The sequence below is a fragment of the Mesoplodon densirostris genome, chromosome 5 (assembly GCF_025265405.1).
Source record: "Mesoplodon densirostris isolate mMesDen1 chromosome 5, mMesDen1 primary haplotype, whole genome shotgun sequence".
Classification (NCBI taxonomy): domain Eukaryota; kingdom Metazoa; phylum Chordata; class Mammalia; order Artiodactyla; family Ziphiidae; genus Mesoplodon; species Mesoplodon densirostris.
The window spans coordinates 147,283,580-147,310,081 of record NC_082665.1 but is presented as its reverse complement, the minus strand read 5'-3'; the positions used below and the strand labels follow the sequence as shown (position 1 = coordinate 147,310,081).

Sequence of the window (26,502 nt, the reverse complement as noted above, 5' to 3'; positions counted from 1 at the left end):
CAAGCCTGTGCCCTGGAGAGAGACCATACAGGTGTCACATCAGGACTAAATCTGCAGGCGTGTGGCTGAATCTCTCCCTTCTGCTCAGGGCTGGCGTCAAGAGCAGCCAGCTTCAGAAGTCTTCAGAGAAAATGTGAGCACAGTGGGGTTTCAAAGCTTTTCCAAAATAGAGATATCGAGCAGAGACCACTTTTATTGGGATGGCTTCGTTTGAAGAAAAGGGAAAGAGACAAAGCCAGGAGACAGACCCTGCTAACAGATGCAGGCTGGCTTTCTGCCCCATGCTGAGCAGAGAGGGGGACCCTGGCCCCCACCCATCCATGCCACTCATTCCTCGAGACTAAGGTATGTTCAGGCTTCAGTTCACCTTTTTGAATACTTGCTTGCAGACCACACCCTGCACTCTCATCTCCTGAAACAAAAACAGATTCTTGTTATCGGCCAAAGCAAGGTCACACTTGGGGCTCAGCGGATCCAGGGGCAAGGACTTGGAAAATACTCCGTGACTGCTATTTTTCCCCAAGAGTTGGTCTGAACTAGACAATTCCTTGGCAAGTCAGTTGAACGGGATCAGGGGACATGGGTCTTGGCTATGCCCTATAGACAGAGCTGGCTGAAGACAGATGTGGCTCAGAGCTGACTGACAGGACTCTCAGATGCCTCCCTCCGTCTACTACCCTCGACAAGCCAAAGGCTTTAAGAATGTCAGGCCTGAGCCCAGGTCAGAGTCTGTGTGCAGGGCTGCAAGAAATCAGGGCCAGACACAAGGCTCAACCCCCAAAGGGGTCACTGCAGACCAGGGCTGCCAACCAGCATGGTGGTTCCAAGCTTCAGCTGCACATTAGAGTTACTGGGGAGTTGGAAAAATGCCTGGATTCTAGGCTAGACTGGTATCAGTATCTCGGAGGGTGAGGTCCTGCAATTGCTATTTTTAAAAGCTCCCAGGTAGCGCTAAATGCAGCTAAGAAAGTCCAGGCTCTGCCTTCAGCACAACCCCTGCTGAGTGGTGCCAGCAAGAATGACCGCTCAGTGTCGCCACACCTGCGAAGCTTTCTGTTTGTTTGTTTGTTTTGGTAGGAGTCTAGAAATCTGAATATTTATGTGACATCTCCTAATCTTTAAATTACTGGCTGAAGGAATTTGAAGCCCATGGATGGCCAAATAAAAGAGGGCTGTGGCCCGCACTTTGCAACCTCTGGCAAAAAGCCACAGAACTGTTGAGCTGACAGGGCCAGTGGAGCTCACATAACCTACACTCATTGCTCTGCAGGTGAGGAAACAGAGGCTCAGGAGGGAGAAAGGCTCAAGGTCAGGCACTGCAGTCCAGGCTCTACACGAGCTGAAGCTGCCTCTGAATATGATGTGTCTCCTCTCAGCGCTCACATCTCCCAAAGATCCTGCAGATCCTGACTATGTGCCAGGATGGCGTTTTGCAGATGAGGTTGAGGGAAGGAAGGCACCTCCCCAAAAGTACCTGGTGAGTCAGAATAGACCCCAGGTCACCTGGACGAGGCTCCTCTCTCAGAAGGAAAGTAGCTGGGGAGTTCCAAGGTGGCAGACGGAATGACAGGAGGTCTCTGCTCAGAGGGCAGGTGTTATTTTTAGCCCCCCAGCGGCTAAGGCCCTTACTCTGGATTTGGATGTGCTTTTTCCAGACAATGGATAGAGTAGAAGTGGCTTTGACGAGCGATCCCAGGCTGCAGGACAGGGTGAGTGGGGCCCACACCTGAGCCGAGAAAGGCTTCTCCTCCTCCAACCTAGATTGTAGAGGTTGTAAGCAGATAGGGTAGGGAGTGCCCGGACAATAAAGAAGCCATTTTTGGCCTAAGTCGCTTTGCGATCTAAGCCTGGCTACGACGGTGCTTGCCCTTGAACAGGTCTCAGTAATTACTGATCTTAAGGGAAGTGAAGACATGCAGGAGCCAAGGAAAAGCAGTCAAGTTCAGTGACTTGTTTATCACAGTTCAGTGATAAAACAGAGGCTTAGTTCCTCCTCAAGGAATACACAACACCATCTTTGAGCTCCTCGGGAACTAAGGCCTCCACCCAGGTGGAGGATGGGATTATGATGTGGACCTTTCCTGACCCTCGTGACTTCAATCAATTAAAGTTTGGACTCTGTTGACCTTTGCCCCATTTCAATGCTGAATTCTCCTCTGCTCAAGCCCCTTCATGAATACACATGCGCCCTTAGTTTAAAACCTCCCCAATTTTGCTGTTCAGGGAGACACAGCTTTGGGAAAGGTCCCTGCTGTTCTACTCACTTGATCCAAGTAAAAAACCCTTCCTTCTCCCGATCTCTGGCTTGGTTGTATCTTCTGGCTCCACACCCACCAAGAGGGGAACCCAATTTTCAGGTAACAAGATCATGTCTTGAGAAGCTCAGAGAACTCGCCTGGTTCTGGCTAGCCACAGTTTGGCATGGTGACAACAGGAATCGTTGGGGAGCAAATGTAAGTTCTGCTACCTTCTGGCTGTGTTACTTCGATGTGAGCCCCTGTGCCCTCATCTCCAGAATAAGAACCATAACAGTACCTGGCCCATCGGGCTGCTGAGACAATGGAAAGAGATACAGAATGCTCCACGTCTCATGCTTAGCACGTGCATCTCCTCACCTCCTCCCTCGGATCGGACAAGTGGGTCAGCCTAGACCTTGAAAACACATTGCTCAGTTTTTAAAGTCACTCAAGCATCCTCCCCAGGGCCTTGGAAGTGACGCTTCAGAGCAGAACCAAGGTCCACCCATGGTACATACTTCCAAAGTCCATCCAGACCCCAACATGCCCAGGGCCTCTGGGGCCCAGCTTGGCTTGCCTACCCCCGTACCCCCCGGAACCTACCAGGTGCAGCTCGTCACCCTCAATCCACTGGGTCCAGCCACGTCCCTCCTTCTCGCCCTTCTGCACACACTCGAGCTTGTCGCCGTCCCAGCTCACGGTGGTCTGCGGAGCCAAAATCCACAGCTGTCAGTCTGGAGCCAGCAGACCCTGGGCGCTGGGGGAGGGGCAGCCCCAACCTTGAGAATCCAGGGTGTGCTCACGTCAACTTCATGACGGAAAATCTGAAGCCTCACACTCCTCGTCCACCACGTGCTCTTATTAAAGCAGGCAAATCGGTTTTAAAATTCACAGAAACCTTCATAGATTTCATTTAAATGGAAAATTAGGGGAGAAAAAGTCACTGGGGCGGGAGCTGTCGGTGCAAAGGCTGAGAATGGGGCTGGGAAGGGAGGAGGGGTTTCTGAGGACTGAGCGCACACGGGGTTTGGGGGTGCGTGAGGGCTGCTGGCCTGCATCTCGGTGGTGAGAGGTAGACTTCTTAGAATATCCTGCTCATCCCCAGACATTCATTCATTCATTCATTCACTGTTTCAACCTTTGCAAGGTCTTGGGACACCAAAAAAGAGGCCCCCCACCCGCCTCAAACACCTTTTCACTGCCTGGAGAATGACCTTAGATACACATCACCATCTGCGGGTACAAACGGCAGCTCTTCCAGGCACTCTCGGCGCTGACTCTGGATCCCCATGACTGTCCACGTGGAGCACGGGCTAGCATCTCTGCTCTACAGATCAGGCTATGGGACTTGCCAAGTCCACCCAGGTGTCAATGGCAGAGCCAGGTCAGAACACGGACCTGTGATGTTCAGAGGTCCCCCTCCCCACTGGACTACGCTGCCTCCCTAGGTGACCGGCGTCACCAGAGTTACAGACCAGAGGCTGCGGGAGCCCAGATGAGACTCAGGGAAGGGAGGCGCTGGGAGGAGAAGGCACCAGGCTGGGCTTTGAAAGACAGGAGAGCAAAGCGGAAGCAGAGACAAGCAGGCGCTGGGAGAGAGAGCCTCTCTGCGGCCCACGACCAGACGACGGCACAGAGACTGAACAGCACGGGGTGTGCTCAGGAAGCTCCTCAGGCAGGTTCCACATTCCAGGGGACCTTGGGGGAAAGAGGAGGAAGCACCCGGTCTGCCCGCCCGGTCTGGCCTCCACCGCTGCCTCCGGCCCCACCTTTGAGCGCTCACATCTTCCCTGAGCCCCGTGTGCCCCGCCAAGTACTGGGCGAGCTGAAGGGCAGACAGACGGCAGGAGGAGGCCCAGCCTGTGCCCATGGACCCACCCAGAAATACAGGGCTCCAAGTGCTGGAATTTAGAGGGGAGATGGTCCAGGAGCTCACGGTCTAGACTGGGACCTGTGTGCAGTGGGCATCTCCCATGTCCGCAGCTACCCACCTCCCATGCACATGGGCCCTGCCTCCCCCTGTAGAGGTTAGAACCCCATTTGCCCCTTCGCTGTGTGGCTCTGAGCAAGTCCATCACTTCTCTGGGCCCCCCTCCCCCATCTGTCATATGAGGTGTCAGAGGCCATTAACTCAGAGGCCTTGGCTTTACAGAGGTAAGGTTCTAGGATTCTTGTGTTCCTGCCATGCTCAGCTGAGAGGACAGGCAGCTAGAGCCTGATAAAGATTTAGGAGAGAAAGAGGAATCTGGGAAATGGGTGTGGAGCGAGGGGGCCTCTCCCTAGGGAGCACCACCTCCCCCTTCCTCCCCAACCCCCAGTCTCACGCCTGAGCTTGTTGATCTCTACCGCCCTCTACTGTTGGGATGAAGTCTGCAAGGAGAGGCGGGCACAACGGGGACAGGTGGAGCCAGTGAGCCCCTGGCTCTGCACAGGCATCAATCTGCCCTCTGCTCCTGCAGCCCAGAGGGAGAGGGGCACAGGAGGACCTGGTGGGGGGCGGGCGGTTCCTCTCCCTGGTACGCAGATCACTCGGGGCACATGTCCAGCCCCAAGCCAGAAAGAAGGTCCCACCTCCAAGTCAGGACACAATGAAGTGAATGTCTGACGAGGTGGGTCGAGGGTAAAGGCCGCTAACGACCTCAAGCCACAGACAAGATGCCCATTCACTGGGCGCCTGGTCCGTGCCCAGACTGTGAAGGGAACTGGGGACTGAAATCAGATGGTCCTCAACTTCAGGGAGCTCGTAAGAACACTTGGCCTCCTCCTCAACTGAGCTTCTCTTCATGTGTTTATCCAGAAGTCTACCCTGCACACTGAGGGCTCCAGACACTATCAGAGGCCAAGAGAGACTCACTGGTGCTCAGTTACAATAGATACACTTCTGTCTCTACCGGAAATATTAGAGTCTATGGGCATATTCATACCCTCTGTCCTGGAAAACTCGAGAAATGCTCAAAAAAGAATATAGTAGTAACAAGAATACCTAAAATCTTGTTTCTTCAGAGATAATTAGATTTTGGTGTATTTCTGTCCAGTCTTTATATGTGTGTGTGTGTGTGTGTGTGTATACACACACGCACACATACATTTTTATTTTTAAAAAATTCGGATTGCATCATTTATGGTTTTGCACCCTAGTTTCTTCACTTAATAAAAGCAATTTTCCACTTCAACAGGTATTCTTCATAAGCATTATTTTAATTGTTATATAACATTTAGGAAATGGCTATGTAATTTGTAGTGCCCACCTAGCACAAAATGAAAATGAGGGCTCCTTTTTAAAAAATGATTAAGAATTTTAAGACAGTGACCGCAGAGCATTAAACCAAGTGAGGGGCCCTTCTGGGCACAGAAGCCTCTGGGACTGCACTGGTCACAGGCCCACGAGGACAATCCTGGTAGTATTTCATTGTACATACATACTTATTTAGCCCATTACCCATTCTTGGACTTTTAGGTTATTTATAATTCTGTGCTACTACAAAGAAAACTTCCTTGTATACAGTTTTTTTTTTTTTTTTTTTTTTTTTTTTCTTTTTTTGCGGTATGCGGGCCTCTCACTGTTGTGGCCTCTCCCGTTTCGGAGCACAGGCTCCGGACGCGCAGGCCCAGCGGCCATGGCTCACGGGCCCAGCCGCTTCGCGGCACATGGGATCCTCCCAGACCGGGGCACGAACCCGCATCCCCTGCATCGGCAGGCGGACTCTCAACCACTGCGCCACCAGGGAGGCCCTTGTATACAGTTTTGAGCACAGCGTTTCTTTAGAATAAATCTCCAGAGGAAAAACTGTCACATGAAAGAGTGAGCATGGGGCTTCCCTTGTGGCGCAGTGGTTGAGAGTCCGCCTGCCGATGCAGGGGACGTGGGTTCGTGCCCCGGTCCGGTAGGATCCCGCGTGCTGCGGAGTGGCTGGGCCCGTGAGCCATGGCCTCTGGGCCTGCACGTCCGGAGCCTGTGCTCCGCAACGGGAGGGGCCACAGCAGTGAGAGGCACACGTACCGCAAAAAAAAAAAAAAAAAAAAAAAAAAAAAAAAAAGAGTGAGCATGTTTTTAAGGCTTTTGATAAGGATCATCACCTTGATCTCCAAAAGGCTCACACCTGCTTCCCTTCCAACGTCAATGTCAGAGAATGAGCACGAAAGAGATGTTCATTAATAGTAAAGCAGGTTAGGTGCTTCCCTGGTGGCGCAGTGGTTGAGAGTCCACCCGCTGATGCAGGGGATACGGGTTCATGCCCTGGTCTGGGAAGATCCCACATGCCGTGGACTGGCTGGGCCCGTGAGCCATGACCGCTGAGCCTGCGCGTCCGGAGCCTGTGCTCCGCAACGGGAGAGGCCACAGCAGTGAGAGGCCCGCGTACCGCAAAAAAAAAAAAAAGCTAAATTAAAATTTAAAAACCCCAGTCAAGCAGGCTTTGCTCCTGTGCTAACACGTTACACTTTCTGATTCATTTGACATCTTTTAACAGGGACCGTTTGGAGATAGATAATAAAAATACCTTACCAAAAGAATGGTGGATGGTGCAATTTCAGGCTTCATGACAGATCGAGGGATTCAGGGAGCGGAAGGCTCTTTGAGCGTAGAGAACCCCTTCTTGGAGCCCTACAATTCAGACCCTCAAAGAGAAGGATCCTTAACGCACAAATGCTATGTCACTGTCCAGAGCAGGCACTTTCTCAAGCCCCGAGTTCCCGCTGACTCTTGACCCAGAGTGAGTCGGACAGAAAAGAGACTATTCGCGTCTGTATTGGATATACAGAGGAGGCTGAGCTCAGAGAGGTTAAGTGACTTTCTCAGTGTCACCCAGCTAATGAGGAAAACAACTTGGGCTGGAACATGGGCCTTGCGTGACTCAGTACCCCCTTGTTTCCCAGGCCAGGCTACACAGCCAGCCGACGTCTGCTCACTTTTGGGGGGGTGCAGAGAAAACATGGGCATTATGCTCAGACTCTGAGAAGCCCCCGGGAGGAACACACTTCAATTCAGCCCAACCATTGCTGGGTGTGGGGTGCTGGGAGCCAGAGATGGGTCCTGAAGGCCCCTGGGCTAAGAGATCACCGCGGAGACGGGCAGATAGAGACGTGCCAGGCAGTTACGGCTCAGTGTGGTAGGCGCTGCCGTCAGGGGAAGCACAGGGGCTGCAGTGCCCAGGAGGGCCCCTCATTCTCAGAGGAAACACAGCTAGTTTTTTAAAGTGGGAAGGCATCCCAAACAGGGTGAATAACGACAAGCAGGCCGGTGCTGAAGGAGGGGCAGGTACGAGGCTGGGGGGTAGACAGGGTCCTAGCGCCCAACTGTAACTGGGACTGTGGCCTGGAGCATGTTTTCCATGCCCCCCAATGCCGCCCCCGCCCTCACACAGCCCCATGGCTCTGATCTGCTGGTGGAACACTCCCCAGTGGGCCAGGGAGTCTGCCGGGCTGTCCTCTGGGAAGCTCAGCTGTAATTTACCCTGGGCTTCTGGTCCCTGCCGCCCTCCCACCCTGTATCAGGCTGACCCAGTATTGTCAGCATAGAACATGTTCCTTGGAGTCAACAGACCTGGGTCCTCGGTCCCTAACTGTGTGGAATGACCTTGGGCAAAACCTCTCTGAGCCTCAGTGGCCTCATCTACAGAAGGGGGATTCATGGTACCTGCTACGGCAGACTGTTCCATCGGGGCTCCCGATGGGTCACAGGACATCCACGCCCTTGTGAGGCCCCTCCCACATTGATTCTGGCCTTGGCTGCGTGACTGGCCCTGGCCAACAGGACAGCAGCAAGCGTGAGGTAGGAGGCGCCTTCAAAAGCCCTTGTCTGCTGGGGGCTCAGCCTCTCGGGACCCTCCCCTCTTGGAACCGAGCTGCTGTGCTTCAAGGAAGTGCAGCCTATTCTACTAGAGGGAAAGCCCACATGCTAAGCCCCAGACGATGAGAAAGCAGTCACTGCCAGAGGTTGTGACAGTCTGTTGGTCGCCCCAACCGAGCCTTTAGCTGAGCGCAGTCACACGGAGCCGAGGACACTGAATCAACCTACAGCATCCTGAGAGCAAGTGGTGGTTGTTTTAACGTATTACATTTTGCCGAGGTTTGTTACGTGGCTTTGGATAACTGCGGGACCTGCTTTACCAGTGTATGCGGAGGATGAGGGAAAATATACACAAAATGCAGAAGGCTGGCACAGGGGGCCCGAGGTCATGGTAATCATGATGTCCAGAGCTTAGATAAGGGGGGGATTTGCCTGTCGAAGCTGAACAATAACGAGAGCCTTTCTTTTTTAAGCTGGAGATTTGTGAAGAAGTGATGGACAAGCTATTCACCATGGCTAAATGTTTCAGAAGCTCCTTCTTTTCCGGGAGACTTGGATGCAAGAAGAGACCCTGCAGGGGCTGCCTACTGAGCCGGGTGCCCAGGAGCCCTGCAACGTCCGCTTCCCCTAAAATTTAATTAGTCTTTGTTTAAGCAGAAGATCTATTTGGAGACTCCCCACTGACAGCCGCGATGGCTCTGAAAATGCGATTTAGTTCTCCCACTTTGCTGTTCCATGTTCACATGTGGTGGGCATGGGTTTTTCTTTCTAAGCTTTGTACCCTGTGGGAATAAACCGGCCATTTCCCAGAGGATCAGATTTGTCCTAAGAACAGAAAAGGGGGGCGGGGAGTCAGGGGGAGGACGATCACCTACAAACAAATGAGAGGAAAGAAGGAAAAGAAAGAACGTTGGGAGGGGGATGTAGCAAACAGTGGTCACTTGTTTTCTTGTGACACGAAACATAGCTTCTGATAACGAGGACCCCTTCTGTGACCTCCCTCTGTGGTAAGCAGCCACCTTTGCCGCACCAGGCAAAGTCTGGGACAAGGCTCAGCTTGCCCTGTGAATGCAGATCTGAAAGGGTCCTTAAGAGGTCATTCAATTCAGTCGCCCAGCTTGGACACTCACCATTGCTTAATCCACTTAATCAGGGTCTAGTGGGGGAGTTTCAGGCAAGAAGATGTTCCTGGTGCTTTTCAAGTGACACGGGAAGGCACATGCCAGTGGGGGTTGAGGTGGGCATGGTACCAACCACAGGGATAGGCAGAGCTGCCCAGCACCCCACTTCTGGGAACTCCACCTTGGAAACGAAGCCCAGACAAACCCAAGAAAAAGGGGAAAGTATGGCCACCTTCAACTCCCCTCCCAACGGTAATTCTCACCACCTAGACCATCTGAAGTCTGCAAAAGAGCTGGTGCCCAGGGCAGATGGTTCTAAAGTAAAGCCGGTCTCACTTTTCTATTAAAAACTAATAACCTCCAACACTTTGGCCTTGTCAGCAGCTTTCCCGGAGATACATGCATCAAAAGATGAGTGAAGACAGCTTTGTATTACTGTGACAGGGGACTGTCACTTCAAAAGCCATTATCCAGCTCCCCTGACCACTTAGAAACCCGAGCAGGCCCTGGGGTGACATAGAAAACTCAGCTCCCGCAGGCAGCCTGGGGAAGCTGGCTCCAAGGAAGCCTCGAGGCCCCTCACCCTGTATGAGTGACCTATACTGGGAGTGACAGACCATTCCCACTAAATGGACCCATCTCTTGGCAGTGACCTGGCATGAACCACAAATAGTAGGGTTCAACTTGGCTGCCGAGAATTTGTGACGTTCCTTAAAGCTCCCATGTGCCCCAAACATCCACTCTCATGAGCAGGGGCAAGATGGATCAGCGGTCCCCCCACTCACCCGCCCAGCTCTGAGAAGCCCTCTGCTTACAGAGCCACTTCCCAGAGGGCTGGGACTGGACCTTACTGTCTCTGTGGTTCCAGAGCCAGGTCCTCAGAGGGGAGGTCTTGTCCATGGTGGTTCTGCTGGCAAAGGGCAGAGCTAGGACTGACCCAGGTCTGACTCCCAAGCCTGTACTCTTTAAATTTAAGGGGAAAATGGAAAAAGCAGACAGTGACTAGACACTTTCTAAGCCTGCAGTGAATCGCTAAAAGATACAAACTGGCCATTCCTCTTGGAGTTTGATGTTACAGTGTGCTTCACCCTTTGAGGGTTTCTGGAATAACGAGAAGGTTCTCAGCCTCCAGTGCCTGTGAAATAAGTGGGTGGGTAGGAAGGGCCGGGAAGGTAACTGAGAACCTGCCAAGTGCCAGGTATGGTGCTGGGGGCTTTCCACCTCAAGATTTACAGCCAATCAAAGTTAGGCTTGTTAAGGAACCAGTCCAAGCCTCCTCGGGGTTAGGGGTTGAGCCATCATTTGAACCCAGTTCTTTCTGGCTGAGTCCATGAGCTTCCCTGCCTGGGAGGTCAGGTTGGGTGAGCCTCTGATCCTTTCCCAGGGGAATGGCAATGACCTAAAATCAGCACATTTGGGGGAAAAGCCGATTCATTCTTTAAGCATATTAAAACTAGATTAATAAGGCCTTAAAACACGAATGAGTAATTAGGCACATAAAAGCCATTAGAAGCAACAGCGACAGACCAGTAAAGCCACAGCAGGCCTTCGTGGGCATGGGCAAATGTGATTCCAACACCATGAAGAAGCGAACAGCAAATGATAACACGATTCTTGGGACAAACTAAATGATAAAATGTTAAGACTAATCTTGACATGAAATTTTGTAAATTCCTTAAACATTCCAGAAAGTGCCCAGGCTTAATTTTAAAACAACAAACCGCGAGAGAGCTCAAGGCCCCATGAGGCCAAGGTTCTGGATGCGGTGGGGGGGGAAGTGAGGCTGGAGAAGGTCATAGGGATCCTGTGGAACTGGGCTCAGTCACTGCAGGGGCCCAGCACTGAGGGTGGCCCTAAGGCTGGGCTGGACCCAAGCTCTGCCATGGGGCAGCTCAGGCTGTAGGGAAGATACACATGTAAACTGGCATCGACAGCATTTGTGTGTTCTGTGCTGGGTACTTCCTGGTATAAGTAGTAACAGCACTGTCATTATGAACATCACCATCATCACCCTAAAATCATCTATTTAATACTCACTATGTGCTGGGCAGGGTATTAAAGAGTGGGTCATATCAAGTTGATTCTTTAAACCTCCTGGAGCAGTTATGCCTCTCCCCATTTTACAGATGTGGAGACTGAGGCTTTAAGGTCACCCAGCCATGAAGTACAGAGATGAGGTTTGACTCTACAGTCCATGCTCTTGGCTACTGGGCTCTGCGGTTCCCTGGTCTAAGCTGACCCTTGAATGAGCAGTAAGACTTTGCATCATGGCTCTGTGTAAGGAAGCATCATTCAGCAAATGCGGGTTCCACACCTGCAGACCAGCCTTGTATGCTAGAAATAGAGGCAGGGAAGGTGAGGATTCTGTTCTCAAGAGCTCACAGGCTATTGAAGACAAGCAGACAGAGAATTCCAGCAAAACGGCAAGTGCTGGGTAGAGGCAGGTGATGGTGATTTTGGAAGTGGGAAGGCACCTCGTCCGCCTCTGAAGTAGAGACAGAGGTCCATCAAGGAAGGCTTCCCAGAGGAGGTAATGCTGGAACCGACACCAAAAAACATCAAGAGAGTTAGGTGAAGAAGTAGAAACTGGAAAAGAGGAATGAGGGAATCCCAGGCAGAGGGAACAGCCTGCACAGATGCAGGGAGGTCAGGGGCTGCACGAGTGAGGCTTCTAAATGGGCTTTGCCAGGCTGGACTCTCATGGCACGATACTCCCCAGGGAGTGTGATCCTGCACCTCCAACCCTAGAAGTTACCAGCATCTCTTCTTCCTCACTTCACATCTATGTGGCTCCAACCAGCCAAACCTAGTACAATGGAAAATCCTAATATTTGCTTATCTGGCAGGCAGAGCTGGCTTTGCTACTTGGGCAAGTGTAAGAAATCGGCCTATTCTCAGGTTCACCTGCAGTGGGGGTGGAATAAAGGAGGGGCCGTCCTGCCAGAAGGTGCTCAGAGGGGCTCAGAAGGGCAGAGCCCACCCAAGGCCTCATCTCTTCCACGAGAGCCTCTAGCCCCTATTTTTTATCTTTCAAGGCGAACAGAAACAAACAGTTCCCAGAAGATAAAAGATGGTAGCTCAGTAACCAGGGAAGAGTGAGCAGGTCAGGATCTCTTGACCAAGAGTTCTCTGGGCTCTGGAATCCTTTTATTCACCGTAGGATACCAGCCCCTACCTTAGAATCTATGGCAGAGAAAATGCACATTACCATTTGTTGAATCAATAGAATGAATGAATGGCAGAAAACATTCTAGGGGTACTCTTGTAATTTACACCTTCTTTTAAATGACAAAATACCCCAGGCCTATGTTTCTTCTTCCATAGATTAGCCTTATATAAACAAGTCAGCCATTGGAGTGACCTTGGCCCCGAGTTTCTGAGGCCTGGAGTGCTTAGTCATCATGCCAGGAAGAGCATGAGTCATGGTTTCAACCCCCTTCTCCCCAACTCTGAACCCATGTCCTGCCAACCGTTCCCACACGAACATCTTGCTGCCGTGGATGCCATTGCCATTGAACCTGGCAGGCTGTGGGGCTCATCTGGCCAGCAGACAGCAGCTTGCCTGACTGAGCTGGGCGTGCAGGAGGGACCTGATGATGGCCTTGGATAGAGGCGAGCCTGAGCTCCAATCCATCCCCACCTCTTTCTAGCTGGGTGATCCCAGCAATTTACCTTTTGAGCCTCCATTTCTTCATCTGCAAAACGGGGCTATTGAGTCCCGCCCCAGAACAGAGCCATCAGGATGAAATGAAACAAGGGGTTGCAAGGACCTGTTGCAGCTCTGGACTCTCAGTAAGCACTGGTTTCCCCTTGCGGCCCACCCCACTGCCCTGCACCGTCCTCCATCAGGGTGGAGAGGCAAGTGCCCTTTCAGGCCAGCCTCTGCACATGTAACCCTGCTAGCTCTTCTCTGGATGGCCAGGTGTCCCTTCACACATCGCCACCTGCAGAATTTGTCTTCTGGAGCACACAGTTTACAAGGTGAGAGACTTACTAATCACAGCTCATATTGATGGAGCAGTTGGCTGCAGGCTTTCTTGCATCTAATCCTCATTGTGAAGTAGCTTGTGAAGTAGATCCCTTACTTGATAACTCCCATTTCACAGACAAGTGGAGGCACAGGGAGGTGAAGTAACTTGCTTAATGCCACCCAGTTTGTCAGCGGCAGAGACGGGATTCCAAAGATGGCCGTCTGGTTCATGGACTAAACCAGTTATGACACAGCCGGACTGCCAGGTCGTGCCTCAGAGGGAGATGGTCTGTGGACAAGTAAGAGCTTAGAGGAGGGCCGGGAACAGCTGCCCTCAGCCCGGAAGCCGCAGATCTCGGCCAGCAGAGCCAAGCCTGGCACATAGTAAGCATAAGAGACATTAATTATTATGATTACAGGCAAGAGATATTCAGAAGATGGGGAAAGGGGAGAGATATATTAAGAAGCAGAATCTATGGAACTTGTGGACTGATTGCCCATAAACACTTTCCACTTATCTTCACAGCGATCACTTTCATGGCTACCTAGTGGTCTATGGAATTAAAAACCCACAGTCACAGGTCTTCCCTGATGGCGCAGTGGTTGAGAGTCCGCCTGCCGATGCAGGGGACACGGGATCGTGCCCTGGTCCGGGAAGATCCCACATGCCGCGGAGCGGCTAGGCCCGTGAGCCATGGCCGCTGAGCCTGTGCGTCCAGAGCCTGTGCTCCGCAACGGGAGAGGCCACAACAGTGAGAGGCCCGCGTACCACAGATAAATAAATAAATAAATAAACAAACAAATGATTTAATTAATAAAACAAAAACCCACAGTCACTCTAACGGCCTGTGGTTCCTGGGCACTTAGGGACACCAGCAGAAGGCAGCCTGTTCTGTAAACCACACAAAGTTGGGAGTCAGAGAGATCTGAAGTTCAGTCCCTGGGCTGTAGTTAACTGGGAGTGCAACCCTGGCAGGACCTCAGGTCCCTGTCTGTTAAATGGGAGAGTAGCCCCTCTGTGCTAGGATTGTTGGAGGGTTGAATACATAACATATATCAAGTACTTTTAGAGGTGGGTGCAGGGCTGAAGGTGAAGCCCTGCACCACTCTCAACACTCTGAGGCCATCCTTTTCCCCTTCAACTCACACGCCAGCCTCCCATGCAGGGCCTGCCTTGGGTGGCAGGCAGCCCAGGGAGGTGGAGTTCCCACCCTGCCTGCAGAGACCCAGCTCCAGGCACCACATACCTTCTCCCACCTCCACAGAGTCCTTGTGGGCTCTGCTGCTACTTGAGATCAACCAGAAACAAGACCCCAGCCCTGACAGACCTGCAAACTTCAGCCAGAGAATAATATTCCAACTCCCACTGTGTACTCACCAGACACCAGGCATTGTGGTCACAGCTTAGTTTGCATATAGCACACTGAACTTTTCTAAAGTATCTTCCACCCGACGTGCTCCCCCACTGAGATGTGGAGTCCATGTCCCCCTCCTTGGGAAGACGGATGGGCCTTTGTGACTGCTTCAACCAACAGAGTATGGCAAAATTCTTGCCATATGACTTCAGAGGCTAAGTAGATTATAAGAATGTCATACACTCTGCCTTGTTCTCTTGGCCCTCTTGTTCTTGGAACCCAGCTGCCACGTTGTGAGGAAGCTCAAGCAGCCAGTAGAGAGAGTATGAGTGAGCCATCTGGAAAGTGGACCCTCCAACGCCTCATGGACATGGCATGCCGCAGGGACACGTCATCCCCTTTGAGCCCTGCCCTAACTGCAGATTCATGAAGAAAATAAACAACTGTTATTGTTTCGGAGTTTCGGAGCACTTAAGTTTTGAAGTGGTTTGTTACATAGCAATAGAAATTTGAAATAATTCATCACCACATTTAATTTTCACAACATCCCATCAGTGGTACTACCTCTGGTTCCTTTTTACAAATGAGGACACTGAAGTCCAGAGGGATAGAGTACCTTCCCCAAGGAAACACATTTGGAGAGTGGACCCAGGATTCAAATCCAGGTTCATCTCACAGCCAAGGCTCCCAGTTGCTCTGCTGTATCCCATGCTTGTCCAGCTGCACACACTACTGGTATCACTTACTCGGACCCTCAGGTGCAAACCATCATGGGCTGCTGCAAGTTTGGTGTCCCCAGGCAGACTCCATCCACAGGGACTGCATCTCTCCACTCTCATTCATCCCCCATAACTGGGCACCCTTAACCCCAGCACAGGCTTATTACACTGAATCATGACGAGAACATCACTGGAACCCGGGCGTGGGCCAGCCCACTTCCTCATTTCTCTTTCTTAGTAGTTATCACAAGCACAATCTTTGAACCCATGGCATTGGCATCAGTCAGGAACTTGTTAGAAAAGTTCTTGGTCCTTACTCTAGACCTTCTGAATCAGAAACTCTGGATGTGGGGCAAGTTCAAGTCTGAGAACTACTGCTTTAACTACTTACGTGGTTTTTAACCTATGATCTGTGGGCTCTGTATGTCATAGGATGTTTTTAGGTGCAAGCAACAGGAAACCAGTTCAAGTAGTTTCAGGGGAAAGAAAGGGCATGTATTTGCTGGTTCAAGTACAGACGAAAAGTCTCAGAATGGCATTAAGTGTCAGGAGTTCCAGCAACCCTCCAATGCTGAGGTTTCTCTCTCTCTCTCTCTCTCTCATTTCTGTTTAGCTACCAGCCTCATCTTATTTTTTCCTTCTGTTGGATTTCTGCATGCAGCCATGGAGGGTGGCAGGAAACGTACGACTGGCCCAGTGAAGGTCAAACGCACAGTCATGGGACAGGCCACGGGACACTGTCATGGCCCTGGTTTAAGGTGTTCATCCCAGGAGACACAATGTACTGGGATTTGCAGCCTCACCAGAACCCACAGGTAAGTAGGGGTCATTCCCACCACCAAATAAGGGGAGCAATGTCGGTCAGAAAAACAAACAGCTGTAATCCTCCAGTAAACATCTGGCCAACACAAGCTCGCTTTGCCTGCAGTCTAGGGTATCAGAAGGGCTTTGCCTGCTTATTGCACATAGTATTGTGGCTTCACCAGGCCCTGTCTTCTGTGCTATCACCATGGTCCTCAGAATTTGCTGTGAGCCAGGTGAAGCAGCAATCATGATGCCCATTTTGCAGATGTGAAAACAGAGGCAGCGGGTCCAGTCATTTAAGGTCACTTTGTTAACTAAGTAATAGAGGAGGATTCAAAACCAGATGTCTGACTCTACTCCCAGCACTCCTTCTCCACATCCCCAAGCCTTGTCAGTACTGTCTGTGCTCACCTCCAGGTTGTGATGAGCCTCACGATAAGGAACTGAGGTGCTGGCCCTCAGCAGAGCTCCATAGGAGACCGTGTAATAGCTTTATAAATAAACTAGTTAGAACCCGTCCTCTGCCACCAGCTGGCTGCATGACCTTGGGCTGAAAAGGTTCAACTCGGAGCCTCAGATGCCTATCTGTAAAATGGGCATAATGATACTCACTGAACAGCATTTGCTGGGGGGACCAAAAGAGAAAAAGTGCTAAAATCATCTGGGACAGGCATGTCACTCCTTTGTTCCTGCCTAACAAAAAACAAAACCTAACAAACAAGTGTGATTCTTGAAAGTTCCTTTGTGAATTTTATTTGGGTTGCTTTAAATCTTCCTTTTGTAATCCTCAAAAGTATGCGGCTGACACAGATTTCAAAGGTCGAAGAACTTTAGCTAAGACATGAAAGAGACTCCGTGTTTCCTTCCTGGAAAAGACCCTGCCAAATGCTGGGGGCCTGATCTGAGCAGGGGCGGCTCTACAGAAGACTTCCAAATCCAATGGCATTCTCAGCTCTGCAGCCCAGGGAGTGAATTCTGCCTTTGGCATCGTGTTTTTTAAAATAAGAACCAAAAAAAAAAAAAAAACCCACCTCTTTAACGAATCAAGAATAGGATCAGAAGAAAGCTGGCAAAAGAATTTAAACCAAAGCATTAACAGCAGTTTGGTAGATATCATGTATTACCATATATACTTAGATGAATGGATGGATGGAGGAAAGTAAGTCAGGGAGGGAAGGGAAGGAAACATGTACGTGCTGATACGGAAAGATGCCTAAGAAATATCGAGTGAGAAAACAATGTGTTAAGAAGTAGATTTTTTTTCTTTCTTCCTTCCTTCCTTCCTCCCTTTCTTCTTTCTTTCTCTCTCTGTCTCTCCCTCTTTCTTTTTCGGCTTTAGATAGAAATATTGACAAATCACCTCCTCAGTAACTGCATGGCTGGATGGCTTCTATATTCGAGGAAGATTTCTGCACAGATCCACCAGAAACAGTAACCGTGATAACCTCTGGGGGGTGGGAATGGCCAAGTAAGGGAAGGGGTCCTTTCCTTTTCAGTCCACTTTCTCCTGTGCCATTTGAATTCTTTTTTTCCTTTTACAGTGAGAACAAAGAAAGCAACAGAGGGCTGGAAGTGGAAGGCAGGCTCTGTGGAAGGGGTCATCCTGAGTTCAAGGCTGGAGATGAAGGCAAGGCCTCAGCCTGGGAGGAGGTGCTGGCTGCTGAGTGAACAAAGCTGCCTCCCCCAAGGGAAAACTTGACCTGGTGTCCACAGGGATGACAAACGGCCCTTCTGCCACCACCACGCAGAGCCAGGCTCCCGGCCGGGATTCCTGCCGAGGCTGTCTTCTCCCACAAAAGCTGCTTGTGCCGGGGGAGCTGGGAACCAGGAACCCGATCCTTCCTTGTGCCGAAGGGCTCCCTGGCCCTGGCGTGGGGAACGGCATTTGAAGCGAAGGAGCACCTCCTTTTTGGAAGGTCCCCACCCTGCCAAAGCCTGCATCTGCTAGATTCAATAAATAATACTGGTTTCAAACTGGGCCTGAGATTTCATTTTAATGGATAAAGGCGTGCAGGAGGCGGTGGAGAAAGGCTGAGTCCAGTCTTGATGCACTTCTACCAAAACCACAGCCCTGGCTGCTTGTGGTCATGTAAAGATCTGACTAGAAAAGACTGCACATGGGAGCTGAGTGATCCCGGCTACACAGATCTGAGCCCCTCCACCCACCAGCCTGGGGAGAGACCGCAGAGCCATTTCAGGTGGTTCTGGGCATGGACTGCCACGCCCACAGGGGTCCAGCGATGGACTAAGCCAGCATGTGGCCCTCTACACCTGAGGGCCTAAGAAATATCATGAGTGTTTTGTTTTCCACTTTTTACAGAGACACAGGTCCAGAGAGGCTTCTTTTCTCCAAAGCGGTGGTTCTCAAGGTTTAGTTGCACCAGAACCACCTGGTGGGCTTATTGAAGCCCAGATTGCTGGCCCCGCTCCCAGAGTTCCTGACCCGCCAGGGGTCTGGCTGGAGAATCTGTGTTTCTAGCAAGTTCTCACGCTGTTGCTGCCCCCGCCGCGGGTCTCAGCTTCGGGAACCACTGCTCTAAGGAACACACGGTGCAGACAGTGACGTATGGCTGTTTGATCCTTGACTTTAGTTACTAGGGTTGGGGAAGGGCTGTGGAAGAGTGGAGAAGGTCCCACCTGAAAGAAGGAATTGCGACAGTGTCCTGGGGATCCACAGGGTGCAAGAATAAAAGGGCACCCAGCATTTTCAGCAGTCTTGATTTTACTGGGGTACAAATAGCCAGAAATATGGATTTTTCTATGACATCTTACCATCTTTGGCAAAATTGGCAACTGGCTCTTAAATTTGTCAAACATTGTGTGAGCCAAACAAAACACACCTGCAGGCCAGATTTCATCCTCTGGCTGCTGTTCCAGAAGACAGATAAGGTTCCCATGGAAAGAGGCAGGAGAGAGCTCTCTGAGCCTCTGGGCCCTTTGGGGAGGACGGCAGCCTGACCACGCCTCTCCCAGAAGGCTCCCTGGGGCCTGTCGGGGTCACATCCAGGCTCCCCGCTGGGTCCTCAGCACTGCCCTCTTCCCCAGCCACACCCTGCGCTCTGGCCACATGAAGTCTTTGCAGACTGCACCTCTGTCCCGGATGAAACCCCTCCCAGCCCGGCCTTTTCTGACCTCTGGGCCTTTGTGCACGTGGTTCCCTTCGTCTGAAATGTTCTCCACATCCGCCCTAATTCTTACTTGTCCTTCAAGGCCCCCTCAGCCGTCACCTCCTCCCGGGAGCCCTCCCTGACCACTGCCTGTCCCCCATCCCCCCCATCCCTGCCCTCCTAGCCTGCTGTGCTTCCATCACTGCACTGGGCTGTAATGGCCTGAGGCTGTGTCTGTCTCCTCCACTGGCCTGGGTGCTCCAGGAACCCTTTCTGCCTCTGTGTCCCCAGGCTGAGCCCAGGGCTGGTGTGGGACAGATCTGAAATAGCACCTACCAAGTGCTGTTCTCTTGGCCTTGGCCTTCCTCTCGTCCCCTTTCTGTTTGCCTACTTCCTGCCTATCCTTCAAGCCACTACTCAGACTCTACTTCCTGTGGGAACAGCCCCTGACCTCCCAGACCCGGGGGGCCCTTCTCTGCCTGTCCTTCCCCATCAACACACCATCTCAGTATGATTGGCTGCTTTGCTCTGCCGCCCCCACTACACCGAACTGCACGAGGGCGGGGCTCTTGTGCGATTCATCTTAGAAACGCAAGGGCCGCAAAGACAGACTGAGCGCCACGAAATGCTTATAGACCGAGAAAGGAATGAACAGAACAGGGGAGCAATGAGATCCTTGTAATGTGCTGGGAAGTACGTGTTAGAATGAGGCCAACCTGATGCTGAGAGCCGGCTTCCTCCGGCCACTGCTCCCGGCTGGTGGCTGCAGAGCACGGGGAGCAGACGCGGTAGCGGTGCGCTCTCTTTGGCAACCACCTTGCCCAGGACCCCCCGAGGGGGGTCCCGGAGGACCCTCCAGGCCTTGGCCACGTGGCCTATTGCAGGCAGCCCCCCTTCATTCACAAGCACGAGGTGGGACAGTCGTCATCCTTCTATTACCCTATGCTCTCCCCCAGCCGTGCTCTTCCCTGTGGCCCGCCTCCAGCTGGGCAGCAGGGGAGAAGGGCTTCTCTGCAGTGCAAGGGCCAAGGGAAGGCCAGAGCAGAGGGCCGTCCATCCTCCCAACAGGCAACAGCACGGTTAGCGCGTGCCATCTATAATACTTGGGAGGGGGCCGCCCCGAGTCCTGGGACAGCAAAGGGGACCACGAGTCCTCATACAATGTCATCGAGTTTGCCCAGCTGCTGGGCTCCCTGCTCTGTTCACGCACCACCCCTTCCTTTGTGTCCAAACCCGTCCCTTCCACCTCTTTTTTTTTTTTTTTTTTGGCGGTACACGGGCCTCTCACTGCTGTGGCCTCTCCCGTTGCGGAGCACAGGCTCCGGACGCGCAGGCTCAACGGCCATGGCTCACGGGCCCAGCCGCTCCGCGGCATGTGGGATCTTCCCGGACCGGGGCATGAACCCGTGTCCCCTGCATCGGCAGGCGGACTCTCAAGCACTGCGTCACCAGGGAAGCCCCCCACCTCTTTTTGTTACGAGTAAGTGGAGAAGTCACCACCTCCAGAATCCCTTCTGAGATGCCCTCCTCTGGAGCTTCGCTTTGTCACCACTGATCACACTGTGTTCTGACTGTGTGTGTGTCTGTCTCCACCACAAAGACTGTGAGTCCCTGGACATCAGAGATTGTGACATGTTCCGCTGGGTCAGACCACATTCAAATCCTCCCTCTGCCACTTTCTTAACCTCCCAAGGTCACACAATAAGAAATCCTGCCTTGGTTTTCTTATCTGTAAATTGGGGTTGAAACCAGCATTGTGAAGATTCACCGAGTTAAAATAAAATGGGAACGGTACTTCAGCACTTGAAGAGTACAGGCATACCTCGTTTTATTGCACTTCAAAGATATTGTGTTTTTTACAAATTAAAGGTTTGTGGCAACTTTCATCAAGCAAGTCTATTGGTGCCATCTTCCCAACAGCATTTGCTCACTTTGGGTCTCTGTGTCACATTTTGGTAATTTCCGCAGTATTTCAAACTTTTTCGTTATTTGTTACGGTGATCTGTGATCAGTGATCTTTGACATTACTATTGCAAAAAGATTACTACTTGCCACAGGCTCAGATGATGGTGAGCATTTTTTAGCTATAAAGTAGTTTTTCTTTTTTTTTTTTTTTGGCCGCACCACCTGTGAGACCTTAGTTCCCCGACCAGGGCTCAAACCCATGCCCCCTGGTTTAGAGGTGTGGGGTATAAACTACTGGACCGCCAGGGAAGTCCCTAAAGTAGTTTTTTTTTGTTGTTGTTTGTTTGTTTGTTTTGCGGTATGCGGGCCTCTCACTGTTGTGGACTCTCCCGTTGTGGAGCACAGGCTCCGGATGCGCAGGCTCGGCCATGGCTCACGGGCCCAGCCGCTCCGCGGCATGTGGGATCTTCCCGGACCGGGGCACGAACCCATGTCCTCTGCATCGGCAGGCGGACTCTCAACCACTGCGCCAGCAGGGAAGCCCCCTAAAGTAGTTTTAAACTAAGGTATATACACTGTTGTTTACACAGAATACTACTGCATACTTAATAGACCGCAGTATAGTGTAACCATAAGTTTGATATGCACTGGGAAACAGAAAACTTCGTGTGACTTGCTTTATTGTGATGTTCATTTTATTCCGGGGGTCTGGGGCTGAACCTGCAATATCTCCGAGGTCTGCCTATATTAACTAGTATTGCTAGGTGATCAATAAATGTTTCATACAGTAATGGATGAGGGTGGGAATGAAACAGCCAAGATAATTAGCCAAGTAAGTACAAGCCAGCACATTCCAGCAGTGGCAGTGACCCAAAATAAATAGAGATGTTTGCTGTGCCCTGTAAGTACCTCATGAGTGGGCTGAGGACAAGGATTGTTCTTACAGGGACAAGGATTGTTCTTACATGCATTTCCAGGCAGCGAGCCAGGGACCAGACCTTGGGCAGTGGTCCGACAGGCTGGGCCCCCTCCTCACCAAGGCAGGCCCTGTCTGAAGGTCTCCTTTCCCACTGTGAGCCTCTCCGAGGATTAAGAGGCCTTGGGCCTTTTACAGGAACGACCTGACATTTCCCTCCAACAGCAGTGTTTTCTCCCCGCAGTGGCCTCTCCAAGCATCCTCCTTGGCGGCCACCCCCTCCTCCGCCGCCATTCCAAGCGCAGACTCAGACACTCACTCAGATCCCCTTCAGATGAATCAACAAGTAGGGGGGTGAGTCATCCTGGCCTGGGGTTCCGCATCCCCAGACACCGGCACTCCTTCAACCACAGTCCTGACAAACCTCAGACACCTGGTTTCTGCAAAGGCTAGCCACAGAGGAGCCTGGCCCCGAGCAGGAGTGTGGGCCTCAAAGTCCAGTCTCCGGAATCTCCTCCGGGAGCCTCAGTCATTGTAAAATATGGGATTACTAACCCCTCCCTCACTGGGCTGTGGTGTAAAATAGCTGGCACGGTGCAGGGCACGGAGCAGACCCTCAGTAAAGGGTAGGAGGGGGAGGGGAAGAGGCGTCGGGGAGAAGCTCATCCGTAAGCAAAGCAGCTCCCCGGGGGTGGGAGTGAGCTAGCTCTGGACCCCAGACTGGGAAAGGGAGAGCGGGAGCACCCTGACCTCCCAGCGACCCCAAGAATGTTGATGGAGGCTTCCGGAGGCTGCTGTGGTGGCGCTAATTGGGGTCTCCGGGTCACCAGCTTCCCACCCTTGGGGGCAGGCGGCTCACTCCCTTCCCCCACTGTTGCCTCCTCTGGCCTGGGCTGCTGTAGCACTGACCTAGTGAGTAGGTTGCTGGCTGCAAGCTTCAAAGGAAGCTCGGGGGCAGGGGAGGATAGGGTAGGGAAGGGGACGGCCAGGAGTCAGACCCCGCTTTGGGGATGAAGAGGGGCAGGTCAGAAGGCAGAGTCACGGCGTCCCCTGCTGCCTAGAGTGGCTTCACGCTAGGTCCTGTAGGAAGTTTACACTTCAGAAGGGTTGCCTGCGTTTCATCTTGCTTTCCTCCCTTCTCTCCTTCCTCCCCCAGCCTACATACAGTTCAACCAGAGAAGAGAGTCAACAGATTTGCCTGGAATTCCTGCCCAGCCCCTCCCTAGCTGTGTTACTCTGAGCATGTTGCTTCATCTCTTTGAGACTGTTTCTTCATCTGTAAAATGGGCGTACTGAGACCTCCTTCAGAGGTTGTCATGAGGATTAGATGAAGGCAAGTGTATAAAGCACCAGTGCCGGGACACAGTAGAGACTCAACAAACCACAGCTTTCATTTCGGAGGGTATGCTTGGTAAGTCGAGAGCTGCCTACCTTGGGGGCTGGGAGTGTGAAGATCTTGGGTCCCTAAGAACACAAAGGCGCTTGCTCCCCACTCAGATGAACTAGCCCTGCCTTCGGTCAGGACCCCTGGGCAGCAGATGCCCAGGTGTACGCAAAGCCTCACCATGCACTTGCGGTCGTCTATGCCCGTCAGATCCTCCTCAAACTCCTCCCCAACCTGGAAGTCCATGATGTAGTTCCTAAAAGTGCTCAGCGTTCGGATAATCATGTGGTCGCCGTTCTGCACGATCTCTTTGTCTGGCTTCAGCAAGTTGGCGATTTTGCGCAAGGCCACATTGACATCTGCAGGGAGTGCCGGGGCAGAAAGGAGCAGAGAGTTGACTGGAAAATTCAGAGAACTGTTGCCAAGGTAGCAGGCCCTAGGAGCCCGCTTCTCCCGCACCCTCCCCCAAGAAAACCATGGGGTCCTCTCCTCGATTAGCAAGGCCTCTGCGTGCAGCTAGCTGGTCTGTGTCTTTTTCTTTCTTTCTTTTCTTTTCTTTCTTTGTTTTTATTTATTTATTTATTTTTTTACAACAAAGTTTTCTACCCTTATGCTAACCTTTTGAAAACTAAAGCTAGCCAACCAAGCCCAGCTTTCCTAATGAAATTATCCACTTCGAGAGTCAACCATCAGACATTGACCACCATGAACCCTAATAAGCCCCGTCCTCCAATTCGCACTTGCTGGCCCCCTGGAGACGCGCCTTCCCCGGTCGGGGTGCTCAGGACGGCGGCTGGGCCGGCGGAGGCAGGCGGGTGGGCGGCCGGCTCGGGAGGGCGCCGGGATCCCACCTCCAGCGGCCCGGCCGGGCGCCCCGGGCAGAGCGCGGCGGGCAGCGCTTACCCAGCGCGCGCAGGTACTCCTCGAAATTCTCGTTGGCCAGCATCTTCCAATACCCGGTAAAGTCGACCGGCATTTCAGGGGGCGCCTGGGGCCGGACCGGGACCGAGCGGGCGGGAGCAGATCTGGGCTCGCGGTGCGATCCGGGTGGTGGGCGGCCCGGAAATGTGCGCCCTCGGGGGGCAGGGGCTCGTGGGGGCGGCGACAGCTGGATTGCAAGCGCGCACAAAGCCAGCGGGAGGATCCACCGTAGCTGTCGCTCCTCCCCCCTCAGCGGGGCGGGGCCGGGGATGTCGGAGGGCCAGGTTGTCCCCGGCCCGCCGCCGCCTGGTTCAGACCTCCAGTTTCCTTCCCTAGGAAGGAAAAGGAGATGGCGGTGGAGGTGAGGGGTGTTTTATTGATTCCAACTTTTCGGTTCCTGCGGGATTCCTTCAAGCGCCTTGAACTTCTCACATTCAGTGGCCACTTGAGGGTGGGGAAACATTCTCCTGCGTTTGCTGGAGTAATTAGGGAAAGAGACCACTTACAGGCTTACAGCGCGGGTGGCCGGTGGGGATCCAGGATCCAGAAAGCTGGCCAGTTCAACTCCGGGAAAGAAAAGTGGGGCACTCCCCACATTCCTCCCCCCAATAAAAGCAAGGCTGGGGGACTTCCCTGGTGGCACAGTGGTCAAGAATCCGCCTGCCAATGCAGGGGACGCATGTTCGCTCCCTGGTCCGGGAAGATCCCACTTACCGCGGAGCAACTAAGCCCGTGCGCCATAACTACTGAGCCTGCGCTCTAGAGCTCGCGCGCCACAACTACTGAAGCCCACACGCCCCAACTACTGAAGTCCACGTGCCTAGAGCCTGTGTTCTGCAACAAGAGAAGCCACCACAATGAGAAGCCCACGCACCTCAGCAAAGAGTAGCCCCCGCTCGCCGCAACTAGAGAAAGTCTGCGCATAGCAACGAAGACCCGACGCAGCCAAAAATAAAAAATAAAAAATAAATAAATAAATAAATAAAAATTTAAAAAAGCAAGGCTGATGTTGCTTGAAGTAAGTATGGTTAAAAAAAGGCCCTCTGCAGAGTGAAGTTTGAGATCCACTGCTTTATGCAAATGTAAGCAATTATCAATACGCTGTTGACTTTCCCCTCCGCTTTCACCTAGTGGCAATACAGTACTCCACAGTGTTGTGCACTTAGCTTTATTCACTTACTCTGTTCTGGAGACCTCATTCTTTTGCAGGATATTCCATTGTGTATCCAGCTTGTCCCCCACTGCTGGACATTTATATATATATTATTGCCTGATCTTTTTCTATAAGAAGCTGTACTGCAATGAAGATCTTTGAGCACATCTCATTTCTCACCTGGTGGGTATGTCATGGTGCTTTAAAACCTCTGTCTTTGACAGCAAGGAGATGACATAATCATGCGGGTTGACTTTTTGACCTCTATTAAAGACTAAACGACCGGGGCACGAACCCATGTCCCCTGCATTGGCAGGCGGACTCTCACCCACTGCGCCACCAGGGAAGCCCTAAACAACTCTTTTAAATTGCTTTTTGCACAACTCACAGCCTAGGTGACAGCAAGTACATTCTCCTCCCACTCTAGCTCTACCACGGCTCCAACCCCACCCCCTCCCCGCCCACCCTCCCCAGGCTCTTGTGAGTCCTCACACTACGTCTGGCTGAGTTAGGAAAAGATACCTCTTCATCAGAGTAGGGGCAGCTTCATCCCAGGGAGTGGCTTGGATTTCAGCCTCTCTCACCTGCCCTGCGCTACACCAGGGTTTCTTAACCTTGGCACTGTCTCCAGTTTGGACCACATAATATTTTGTCGGTGGGGAGGGGTCTGTCCTACGTAATGTAGGAGGTTTAGCAGCATCCCTGGCTTCTACATGCCAGATATCAGTTGGCACCTCCCACAAAGATGTCTCCAGACATTGCCAAATGCCCCAGGCCGGGGGCCAGGGGGAGCAAAATCACCCCGGTTGAGGGCCACGGCTGTGGACAGCTGCACCCCTCATCAGGCCTGTTTCCATCTCGTCTCACGCTCACACCAGCAGCCGTTCACACAGGCCTTGCCTCTGCAGCCTTCCCTGGCCAGCCCGGGGCTCATCTCAGTGGGACAGCGGGGCAGCCTATCCCCGCCCCGCCCAGTCTGAAGGTGCACAGCAAGGGCCGGTCAGTGCTGGCTCTCTGCCATGCCCAGAGGGTCCCCTCGTGCACTAGGCAGAGGCCCGCCCCTCCCCCACCTCTCTAGTCGGTTCTCCTTTGTTCATCCCAAAGAGCCAAGGTCTGGCCACT

The 26,502-nt window shown here is 52.3% G+C and overlaps 1 protein-coding gene across 1 annotated transcript; it reads right to left on the bottom strand.

Annotated features, from left to right (window-relative positions):
* Window positions 1-210: 210 nt before the first annotated feature.
* Window positions 211-24,348, bottom strand: RBP1 (retinol binding protein 1). Its single transcript, XM_060100229.1, has 4 exons — window positions 24,210-24,348; window positions 23,487-23,665; window positions 2,841-2,942; window positions 211-412 (listed from the first exon to the last, which is right to left on the bottom strand). Exons 1-4 carry the CDS (start codon window positions 24,280-24,282, stop codon window positions 359-361), a joined length of 408 nt encoding a protein of 135 aa, XP_059956212.1. The 5' UTR covers window positions 24,283-24,348; the 3' UTR covers window positions 211-358.
* Window positions 24,349-26,502: the final 2,154 nt, after the last annotated feature.

Bases quoted from the DNA above. Each gene is read 5' to 3' on its own strand.
- RBP1 (XM_060100229.1), bottom strand. From the start codon at position 24,282: ATGCCGGTCGACTTTACCGGGTATTGGAAGATGCTGGCCAACGAGAAT. The intron at 2,943-23,486 runs GTGAGGCTTTGC...TTGGCTCCGCAG, and splicing joins TAGACGACCGCAAGTGCATG to ACCACCGTGAGCTGGGACGG. The intron at 413-2,840 runs GTAGGTTCCGGG...TTTTTGTTTCAG, and splicing joins AGGGTGACGAGCTGCACCTG to GAGATGAGAGTGCAGGGTGT.